General features: G+C 59.6%; 1 protein-coding gene across 1 annotated transcript; it reads right to left on the bottom strand.

The window, feature by feature from the left end:
- Positions 1 to 160: 160 nt before the first annotated feature.
- Positions 161 to 9,056, bottom strand: LOC311445586 (bactericidal permeability-increasing protein-like). Its single transcript, XM_084537870.1, has 15 exons — positions 8,899 to 9,056; positions 7,888 to 8,002; positions 7,302 to 7,430; positions 6,812 to 6,967; positions 6,404 to 6,467; positions 4,410 to 4,473; positions 3,899 to 3,990; positions 3,575 to 3,751; positions 3,329 to 3,388; positions 2,938 to 3,105; positions 2,472 to 2,539; positions 2,297 to 2,345; positions 1,905 to 1,968; positions 1,291 to 1,367; positions 161 to 777 (listed from the first exon to the last, which is right to left on the bottom strand). Exons 1-15 carry the CDS (start codon positions 9,011 to 9,013, stop codon positions 724 to 726), a joined length of 1,452 nt encoding a protein of 483 aa, XP_084393996.1. The 5' UTR covers positions 9,014 to 9,056; the 3' UTR covers positions 161 to 723.
- Between the last annotated feature and the right edge of the window lie 1,945 nt (positions 9,057 to 11,001).

Raw genomic sequence — 11,001 nt, 5'->3', positions numbered from 1 at the left:
TCCCCGTCCTCCCCCCCCCCAAAAAAATAAATAAATAAAGGGAAAAGCGCGATCGTGCCCGGTGTTTTTTGACATAAAGGTGTCCTAAAAGGCCCTCCCGACCCCCTCTCCGCCCCGGTGAATGTGCACGAAGGGCGATGTAATGAGGCAGTAACAGGAGTGATTTCCATGTGGTGTTTTTATATAAAAGGTTCAGAGCGCGGCGCAGCCCCCCCACAGGGCGCTGGAAGCCCCCCTGGCTGAGCAGGGCTTCGTACGGCACCGCGGGGAAGCGCTCGCTGGAGGTGAAGTGCATGCAGGAGGGGAAAACGCCGCCAGGCCTCGTCCCGAGCCTCGGCTCTGTCAGCCCCAGCCTGGTGGTGGTCGGTGGCTCCTCGGGGCCAGGGCAGGAGAGGGCCCAGGACCCGCAGCAGCAGCGATTTGGGGTGGGCAGGGACCTCCCGGGGTCCCCTCAGCCCAGCCCGGGCCGTGGGGCTCGGCCCCTGGGGTGGTTCTGGCCCCCGCCCGCGCGTCTGCGGTTTGTCCTCTGGCTGCTCGGGCTGGGGCGGCCGATGAGTCAGGGTCTGGCAGAGCCGCTTGTTTGCTGTCTCAGCGGCGGGGACGGCGGCGGGGAGCTGGGGTTGGGAGCCAGGGGTGCGGGATGGGAACCGGGAACCCTCGGAGGGGCAGCACGGGGCAGGCGAGAGGGGGACGTAGTCGGCGCTGAAGGTCGCTGCGGTCGTCTTATCTGCCTTGCCTGGGCTGGTAGTGAACGTTGGCTCCAAACAGCAGGAAATTCTAGGAGAAGGGGAGAGGAAGTCTGTGATGCGTCCTTGCAGCTGCTTTGCTGTTAGAGCCAGCCCTGCTCATCACCCGACGCTCTGGGGAGGGAGCGTGGGCACTGTGGTTCTGCCATCCTTGGCTAATTTTAGCTCCGGAAGGGCTCTGAAGATGTTCCACAGCCACACCCCGCTGTAAACAACCAGCACCCAGCCTGTGGCACTCCTCCGGGGCCTCCCCGGGCCTCCCCAAGCGCAGGATTCCTCCCTCCTGCCTGGGTCTGGGGCTGCAGCTGCTCGGCCGCCACGCACAGAGCCCCACCAGGCTCGGGGCTGAGCTGCCGCGGAGCTCCACTTACTATAAAAAGTGTCATGGGAAATTCGGGCCCTGGTTTTAAAATCTGCAGAACACGGCCCTGCCTGAGTCACTGCTGCGTGTGAAATTTGCTTCATTCCCCCTTCTCCAGGCACCTTGCCTGGCCCCCGCCTCTCGGGGACGAGTGGCAGGACCAGCTCCAGACCCTCCACTCACCTCATGAAACTGCACGATGGGGTCGGAGAGCTGTACTTGGGCTGGCAGCGGCAGAGGGAAGCCCTTACCTAATCTCTCTGGAAAAGAAAACACAAACAGCTGTGTTGGAACGAGAAGCGAGAGGGAGCAAGGGGCCATGTAAAGCAGGCAGCCGCTTCCTACCCCTGGCCCTTCCTTTGTCCCCCCTGCCCTGGGAAGGCAGAGGGAGCTCCTCCAGGCTACGCTAAGGCCTGGGGGCTTCACGTTGTGCTGTGCCCCTGGGGCCCCTGGCAGCCTCCAGCCCCGCTCTGGCCTGATTTGTTCAGCTGTAATGAGAAGCAGCGAGCGGGGGAGAGGGTCTGGAAAGCATTAGGATGTGTGTCAGGCTCATTTTTTCCATTGCGTTCACTTCTGGATGTGTGTCACAGTGCAGAGAGGCTCCCGCACTCAGTTACCCACAGCCCTCCTCTGCCAACCCCAAACACGCCGGGTGCTGCTGCTGCCTCCTCTCTGCAGGTTTTACCTCCCGAGCAGGCCTGGCAACTGGGGCTTAGTTAACAAACTGGACCTGCCCGGGTAGAGTGACCTGAGTGGTGTCTGTTCTGGCAGCCCCATTCCCCCCAGCAGGTTATTACCATTAAGACGTGGGAGCAGGATACTGGAGGCAACTATGTTTGTTATTGACTGCACCGTTTTCACCTGGATATACGGAGAGAGGGAGAAGGAAAAGAGCTTTAGTCCGTGGGAGAGCAGGTGACCAGATCCCGGAGGATAATTAGGAAGAGTAAAATAAAGCAGAAGCTGGGATGGGTGCATGCTTCACCAGAGACCTACAATTTTGTCTCGGCCATGCTGGCGGAGTAGGAAGCATAGGGGTGAAAAAGGGGATAGTGGCCAGCTCTGCTCCCTCGCACAGGCTCACAGGGAGGTGCTCGTGGGGTCAGCATCCCTTGGTGGTGGGGGTGAGGGGGTGAGTCCCTTCCTCAGCACCTGGCAGGCTCCCACCTCCATGTCAGGGACAGCTTACCTTGAAAGTGCCGGTGCCGACATTTGAATGCTTCAGCGTGAGGTTCATCCTGTGCGGAGGGAAGCAGAGCTTTGCAGTGCCCATGGCCGTCCCACTCTATCCAGCCCCAGCTCATCCCCTCTGCCCCATCCCCAGCACCCTCCTCAGCAGCGGTTCACCAGGACCTGCAGCTCACCTGCCCAGGGCCAGGCTCCCAACCATGCGGCCAGACTGCACGTCCGCGGTGGCAGACACGTTGCCTGTCTGGGGAAAGAGGCAGAGCTCTGGCAGTGCTCCCGCAGCAACCCCCAAAACAGGCAAAAGGGGCTCAGAGCAGCCCAAAGGCAGCCAGACCGCCCTCCCATCAGGGCCCTGTTCACACCCAGTGTGAAAACCAGCATTTGTTAGCTCGGGTATTTCTGCTGGGGTCACCCCATGTGCCCGACTGGGCTGGTTGCAGGAGGCAGCTCTCAGCAGGAGCACAGCACGGATGGCACAGGATCGCCAAACACGATGGGAAGGTGCTGCACAGCTCGGGAGCTCCCACCTTTGCTCACCGAGGTGCAGGCAGTGCTCACGGGGCACCACAGCAGACTGGGGCTGTGCGAGGGGCTCCCCAGCTGGGCCCAGTGACCCCACCGCAGCCCTGGACCCCAACTCACCAATCTGAGGAGGAAGAGGGGGGCCAGGTTGCCGTTGGGATAGATGGCATAAGCCTGGATGTCCACAACAGGCTGGAGCGAGACCCCGTTTGTTCCGATGTTCAGGAACGGGGCGGAGGGAGCAGACAGCCTGAACTTCATCGGCATGTTGGGGTACATCTCGTCCAGCTGCAAAGGAGCAGGGAGAGGGGAGGAACTGCAGCACAAAACCTCCTGTAGCTCTACAGCCTGCTGCTGCCAAGCTCCTTCCCGTGCCAGCAGCTCATGGAGTGCAGGGATGCAGCACACAGAGCACGGCCCCGCTGCGAACCCCCCTCACTGGAAACCTGGGGCTGGGCTCTCTGGAGGGCCACCTCGCACAGAGCCTGTGCTGGGCAGGGCCGGGGCTCACCTGGGGAAGGAAGGCCGCGAAGGTGGAGGTGTTCAAACGGAATTCGATGTCCTTTGGGATCTGCGGGAGGAAGACGGTTACTGCCCGGCACTGCAGCGTGGCGCTGGGGCAGGATCAGCCCCTCGTGCATCTCAGCCCCTGCCCAGTGCCCAGAGCAGCTCCACGGGGAAGCGTGGAGGAGACCGTGGTGCAGAGGAGCCCTGCGAATCTGCCAGCTGCTGACCCCACACCACCTCCCCTCCTTACCATGGCGTCCGTGATTTCGAAGATGAGTGCCCCAGCCTTGTGGTAGGCGAAGCTGGCGGTGTTGAAGAAGTAGCTGGAGACCCCGAAGTAAACCATGCGTCTGTGTTCAGGAGGAATGGCCAGCGCTGGCGGAGTGAAGGGGACGGGGGTGTGCTGTGCCAGGGAGAAGCATTCGCCCTGGAAGGACAGAAGTGGGTGAAGCAGTGCTGGTGGGGCTCAGCCAGGCTGGGGAATGGCATTTGCAGGTGGTGACTGACCCGCGCCTCCCTCCTGCCCCCTGCAACAGCATCAGCCACACCGAGCTTCCTGAGGGCAGCCTCTCACCTTCAGGTCCACGTTGAGGAACTGGGCAGTGGCAACTGGGGCTGCTGTCAAGGAGTAATCGATCCCAGCCACGGCATCTATTTTGGCTGTGACTGCAAGACACAGGGCAGAGGATGAGCGAGAGCCAGGAGCAGCTTCCCTCCGCTGACACCTGGGCAGAGCCTTGCCCCAGCTTCCTGGTGCAACAGCAAAATAGCAGTTTCACACGTGTTCGCTTCTGTTTAGAAATAAAAATTGCATTTTCCTCTTCACTCTGTTTCTCAGCCATGCAAACTAACTCCTGGACCTGAGACACCATCCGGGTCCCCTGTGCCCGGTCTCAGCACAGTCTCTCCCCGTGGGAGGACTGAGTGCATGGTGACAGCTCTGCTGTGTGGTGCTCCACAGCTCCCAGCACGTGTGCGGAAATACAAAGAAATGGAGAGTGGGCACAAGGTAAAACACCATCCCCGTGGCCAGGAAATGCTAGGAAGAAATGCTCCCCAAGCCCCATGCAGTGCTCACGCAGTACCTGGTACGGTCTGGAGGTACGGCTGGAGGTATCTTCTGGCAGAGCTACGCAGGGTTTCACAGAGCTGGGGAAACAAAGGCAACAGAGCTCAGCAGCCTGGCTCTGCTGGGACACACAGCCCTGGGTGGGAGCCTCGGGCATGTGCTCTGCTGCCCGGTGCTGTTTGTATTCTTTGCAAAAGCCTGCTTAGATAAAAGAGCACACAGTGACATTCTTCTCTATTTATCAGATGGTACTTAATTAAGTATCTGAGAGACAGGCAGCATTTATACCTGCAAATATCTGCTTACGGCAGGTTCCCCACACAGTTTAGCTGCATTGGGGCCCTTTGAAGGATTCTCAGCTGTGCCCTCAGACTTCCTACAGTGTCTGCGGGAATGCTTTGTGCTGAGCAGGTTACTACTCAGCAGAAGCAGAGCAACTGAAAGAGTTAATCTGCCCCTGAAGGGGCAGGAGCGCTCCTACCTGTGCACCCACAAAGCACAGCTGTGGAGCTGGGGCAGCTTTGTGCTGCCAGGGGAGAGGACCAAATCCCTCTGCCGCTGTCATCCACAGGCAAAGCCTCAGCATTAGTGGAGGATTTAAATGCAGCCTAAAAGCTGGCTCAGGAATTTACTGCAGGAAGCAGTCCTGTAGATGGCCGAGATAATCTGCACAATCTCTCTTCCAATGCCATCCTGGCACAAGAACCCCCGTGCAGGATGAGGCCATCATCTGCCCAACCAGGCAGCCAGCTGGCAGCGCTGACAGCGAGACGCAGAGCTCGGGGGGAGCAGCGGCCGCGCTGGCAATTCCTGGTGGCTGGCTGCACTGCTGGGAGGAAGAGGAGGGATGGGGCCGTGGGCATGATTTTATCAGCAGAGGCTTGCTGGTAAGCTGCCTGTCCCCCTGCCTAGTAGAATAGAATCATAGAACAGAACAGAACAGTTCACTTGGAAGGGACCTGCAGAGATCATCAAGTCCGAATTTGTCTGCAGGTGCTGGACCCCCAGGTCCCTCCTGGCCCCTGGGCACTGCCCAGCCCCGCAGCAAGAGCTGCAGGTGCCCACAGGTTGCTGGAGCAAAACTGGGACAGGGACGGGGCTGAGCAGGGTCCTGCAGCACTCCCAGCCCTGCCCTCTCCTCTGCTCCATCTCAAGCAGGGAGAAAGCCCCTGGAGAAACGCGTGTCTGGCAAAGGGGCTGGGCTGCTGGGGCAGATTCCCCAGCTGCCTCCTTCCAGGAGATACCACAGCCTGAAAGCCTTTCTGCCTGGCCCCAGCCTTGCTCCTGCTGCCAGCCCATCTGCTGCCAGGGCTCCAGGTGGCCCCCAGGCAGCAGGAGATGGCATCGGCCAGAGCCAAATGCGCCCCGGCCCGGACCCGACCTGCAGCAGGGTGGGATTTGCCTGCTCTCCAACTGCCTCCTTCCTGAGCAAGGTTCACGGCCAGGGAGGTTGTAGCTCCTGCCAGCGAGCCTTGTAGTAATTATTGCAAACAGCTTGTTTCCATGTCTTGATGCGAGTCTCCTGCATGTAGGCTTTTGTACGGGGCTGAAGGTAGCAGGGCTTCCCTGGTGCACCCCGTTACAAGATGGCAAGCAGCTGAAATCCAGAGATGAGGATTTCTAACCTATTGCTCCCAAAAGCACGTGTGAGTGTGGGCCATTTAAAGGGCAGCTCTGAGCGGGTTTCCTCTGTTACAATGAGTTTGGCCAAGGCCTAAGATCTAATTAACTGACCACATGGAAAGAGAAGTATTTGTTAATTGGGAACCAATTATACTGGGCTTTGGCAAACGCTGCATGTTTAGAATCCAGCCCGAGCCACGTGATGCTGTGGGGACTGCACTTAGCATGTGCCCATTCCTCACAGTTTCCACCAAATCAGAACTGTGCCCGAACGCTCTGGCCCTGCTTAAATCTGTAGGTGTGACCTGAGCCCTTGAAACGTCTGTTACAAGGGAGGGCTACAGAGCACCAGAAAGCCTAGAGCTCTACCGAGCTTCTTTCACGTACCTTGCCCTCCAAGCTTTTCTTGAATTTGGACTCAATGGTTTTACGGAAGAGGTTGTAAAGCCAACTGCAGAGAAAAGGAGAGAGGGAGTCATTTTTGCTCTAGCTCAGAGGATGCTGCAGAAGTATTGGTGCAGGAAAGGGAGACACCGGAGCTGTGGGACACTGGGGAGTGCCATTCCCATGCCAGCCTGAGGTCAAGCTTTGCCTCGGGGTTTACATTTGCAAACAAACCTGCTTGTAAACAACATGCATACAAGTCTCGTGACTGCCCCGAAACTTCTCCCTTAAATGTGCAACCACAGCAGGACAAACTCAGAGCAGATTCAGGCACATACTGTGCCTGGCAGCCACCTTCCTATCCCAGCTGGGCTAACACGCAGGATTTCTAGGCCTTCACGGTGACGTTACCTCAATTTGCCTGAAAAGCGTATGCGGACATTGGAGATACTGGTGCTGCAGGCAGAGATATCAACCGTCGGCTTCCCAGAGGCATCTCTGCCCAGCTTCAGGATGGTCTTGATGTAGACATGCGACAACTTCAGGTTGAATGACCCACGGTGCCGGCTGCAGGGAGAGGGAGGACAAGAAAGGGGACAAGAGAGGAGATGGCACTCACATTATCTCCCTGATCATTGCCTGGCCAGCCATGGGTGCCCTGGCGTGGGGAGAGGGACTTTGCGGTGATTCCCCGGGGCTGAGGGATCACAGGTGGCAGGACAAAAGCAGCTGCAGCCCAGCCGGGGGAATCAGGACATCCGCAGATAACAAAGCAAGGGCTACACAAACCACAAAGGAGGCAGAGGAGGGAAAAAAGCCTGTCCGGATTCAGAGAGGGAAATGCAGAGTGAGATGCCTGTGCCAGGGAAGGGGCTGCGCGCAGGGACAGCCGAGTACCCACAGGATGCGCAGCTTCACACGCCAGTTCCCGTCCAGCTCAGCAAAGGCGTTGGAGATGGAGACTTGCAGGCCCTCATTGGGGACCAGGGAAATCTGCGAGTGTGGCAACTGGAAATTGCGAAGTTTCAATCTAAAATAAAATAAAATAAAAGCATGTGAGAGGGGGTGCCTCACACTGGGTGCCCAGCTGGGGAGGGCAGGAGCGAAGGCACCATGCCGGCAGCATCCCCAGCTCCCATCCTGCCAAGGAACAGCACTGCGTGAGCAGAGCAGTGCCTTCGGGAGCACGGTCCCTGCAGCACCGTGAGAGCAGCTCCTCAGTGCTGGAAACCCAAGGCAGCAGTGGGAGAAGAGCTACAAGGGGGTGGCAAGGAGCTGTGACCCCAGGACCCCGCAGTCTGGGTTCATGCTAGGTGGGTTCCTGAGGTGAGGCATCCCTTCCCTGAGTACAGGGTTATAATTTTGGGAGCTGCAGGGGAGAGGACAGCCCTCACTGCTCCAGGCCCCTGTGCTCCTCAGAGGTCCTCCAGGCTCCCCGTGGGGGCTGGGAGGGCAGCAAGTCGCTCCAAGCCACTGGCAGGGCTCACCTGGAGATCTCGTAGCGCACCTTCCCCAAGATCCGGATTCGGGATTCACCCGAGATGTCTTGCAGCTTCAGCTGGGCGAGCTCCTTCTCCAAGATAGCAACCCCGTGCTGCTTGGCTGCAGGAAAAAAGGGACAACGTCATGGTCATGCACACCCAAGGGAGCCAGGAGCATGCACCAGGTGCATGGTAAAAGGGTTAAAGGAGACACCAGTGGCCTGGCTGCTCTCCACTGTGCAAGCTGTTGCTGGAGCTAATCTTTGTGCAGCACAGAGCCCTGCAAGTTTGCAGGCACTGCCTGGTGTCTGCTTGCTTGCAAGCCCTGGGGAAGGTGGCAGCCAGGCAGCCCAGGCGGCAGGAGAAAGGAGGAGCCGGTCCCTGGCAGGAGGTGCCCAGCTCCGTGCTGCTCCATGCCCCATGCCAGCAGGCAAAGCCAGGCAGAGCCCCCGTCCTGGGGTATGGGCAAGTGCTGCAGCCCTGCACCCATCTGGGAAGGGGAGCCACGTCCTCCCCCGACAGCTAGCAAAGCTGCTGGGTAAATGAGCTGTTTCTCACACAGTGTATTTCAATCCATAACAGCGCTCCGCTGGAGCCAGGGCCCTGCCTGCCTCAATAAACCCAGCACAGAGCCCATCCATCTCCGTCACCGCCTTCCTGGCACCTCCCCACCGCCTCCCTCCACCGCAGCTCGCTCCTCTGGGGCTCGGGCTCGGCTGCCTGGATGCGTGCCATGAGCGGGGGGCCCTCCTGCCCCGCCAGCCCTGTGCCTCCTCGAGCCGGGGTCTCCCCCATTGCCACCTGGGTGCAGCCCCCAGCTCCCTGGAGGGCCTGGGTGCTCTGCATGGACTCGGTGGAGACAGCGGCTGGGGAAGATGGGGACATCAGGGCGATGCTGCCTTTGGCACACATGGCTGAGGCTGTCTTTGTCTTGTCCCAGAACTGCACGAACACCTGGCTCTGCGCCTCGGCCGCCAGCACCTGCAAGAGAGGAGGGAGATCAGGAGCCAAACCCACCATAGTCCAAGCCAGCCTGGGTGATCCTGACCACAAAGCCAGGGTTGGTGGCCCCACTGAGCGCCAGTCCCAAAGCCAGCACGGTGCTGGCCGCCAAAAGGCTCCGCACTCCCATCCCGGCTGCCCGACGGTGCCGTGCTGCTGCCTGGCTCTCTCTGCCCGCAGAGCCTTTATATCCACACCAAAAGGGGAACTGCGGACGAAGCAGGATGCAGATCCGCTTCTGCAGCCCACACGGGGCATCCCCTCAGCCCGGTGCTTCCTGCTTGGCTGCTGCCCCGCTCCCAAAGCGGTGGGGAAGGCAGATGAGGACCGGGAGCTAACGGCCCCAGCCCCGTGCCAGGGGCTCACAGCTCCTCCCCACAGCAGCAGCCGCCCGGGCACAGAGGAGCCGCTGGCCTCAGCTCCCTGCTGCTGGCTGAGTTTATGGGGCACTTGTTTGCCTTTTGCCCTGCCCGGTTGCTTTGTCCTCTGCCCAGCAAAGGCTGCCCCTGTCCTGCCCCGCGGGGCCCCTGCTGTGCCCTGACAGCTGCCACCACCACAACCCAGACCTGTCCAAGGCGCTGGTTGTAGTGTTACCAGTGGAACAGCCTTGGGGCAGAACAAGAGCTAAAGTTAACATCTTTTTGCCTCCTGCAAGTAAATCCCAAGCCACCTCACACCCAAGGACTGGCCAAGAGGCCCCCAGCTCAGGCTGAGTGGCTACAATGGGGCCGAGGGAGGCCAGAATTGAGGATCGAGGGGTGCCTGCGCACCTCCCCGTGCCAGCCCCAGAGCTCTGCCCAGGAGACATCTGTTGTACTGCAGATGAGCACCAGATGCAAAACTTCTGGGGTCCCAAGTGCCGCAGCTCATGGGTGCACGAGGGGGTGCAGCGAGGCGGGGAGGCAGCAGTCCGTGGGGCAGGGCTGGGCCTCCCCGCTGCCTCAGGCTTCCTGCAGGGCCCAGCAGCCACCAGCTCCCCGGCCATCACTACGAGAGCTGATGGAAGATGAAGTGATTTAGAAGTGATGTGCTTTTATTTTCCTTTCTGGAAGCAGCAAAGGAAGTCCTCAGCAGCTGATGCGGGCAGATCTCTCCCCGTATCCAGGGAAGTCCTAGTTGCCAGAGGCAACCTCCTTGCGCTAAGCGCTTGTGAAATCCTGAAACCCGGCTGTTGCTCAAGCACAGCAGCCTGGCATGACTGCGCCACGGGGCCTGGAGAGCAGCTGCCTGCCCAGTGCAGCCCAGGCAGGGCCGTGGAGCCTGGGCTGGCTTTGCTGGGGGCTTCAGCACACGGAGGCTCAGTGCTGGTGGGACCTGAGACCTCAGCTCCTTTTGTCTTTCTTCCCCACAGTTGCAGGCTGCCTCACTAGCACGCGACAAGTGCACACCAGAGTTGCAGATGAGGCTCTGGGGAGCAGGACCGCAGTCCCCATGTCCCCGAGCTGCCCATTTGATGAGCGTGATGGGTCAGCCCTGCCCCTTTGGGTCTGGCTGCTGGGGCTGTGCCACAAGGCAGCAGCAGGAGCCCACGCGGGATGCAGAGGCCCAGCAGGCCGGGTGGTGACAGTGCCTGCCAGCGCAAGGAACATGGCCCAGGGGAGAGCCGCGTCCCATGGGATGCTCCATGGGCTGCCCGGAGCCATCAGCACTGACCCCAACACATCCCTGGTGCCCAGGAGCCCCAGGGCAGAACTCGATGTACACAGGAAGAGGAAGCCCAGAGCAGAGGAGAAGGTTCAAAAGCCAAAGCCCCATTTCAGCTTTTTGCTGAGTCTTGCTTGCAGTGAAGGAGGAACTCCCCAGAGCCGCACGTTTGTGGCACGGCATCTCTGCGGGGCAGTTTCAAAATGATGTTTAAGACACTCAGGATGAGCATTAAGGAACCGGAACGTCTCCCGTGAGGAGAAATGAAATTTCTTGGGGGACAGCATGCTGAGGAAGCACAAACACAACGTTTTCCTTCTGGCTTTGAACAAATTTTAAAGCTGAACTGAAAAAACACCGCGCGAAGCCTGACCAAACAATCCCGTGTTTGTCAAGGAACAGTTGGAACCACTTCTAACACCCAACACCGAGGGCTAGTCCCAGCAGTGCTTCCTGCTGGGGGTGACAGCGATG

This window comes from Aythya ferina (genome assembly GCF_964211825.1).
Source record: "Aythya ferina genome assembly, chromosome: 16".
Classification (NCBI taxonomy): Eukaryota; Metazoa; Chordata; class Aves; order Anseriformes; family Anatidae; genus Aythya; species Aythya ferina.
The sequence above is the reverse complement of the archived record's forward strand: the minus strand, read 5'-3'. Positions and strand labels throughout refer to the sequence as shown.

Excerpts from the sequence above, each read along its gene's own strand:
- LOC311445586 (XM_084537870.1), bottom strand. The coding sequence starts at position 9,013 with ATGGGAGTGCGGAGCCTTTTGGCGGCCAGCACCGTGCTGGCTTTGGGA. Across the intron at positions 3,752-3,898 it reads TCCTCAACGTGGACCTGAAG|GGCGAATGCTTCTCCCTGGC; the intron begins GTGAGAGGCTGC and ends CTGTCCTTCCAG. Across the intron at positions 3,389-3,574 it reads TCGAAATCACGGACGCCATG|ATCCCAAAGGACATCGAATT; the intron begins GTAAGGAGGGGA and ends TTCCTCCCGCAG.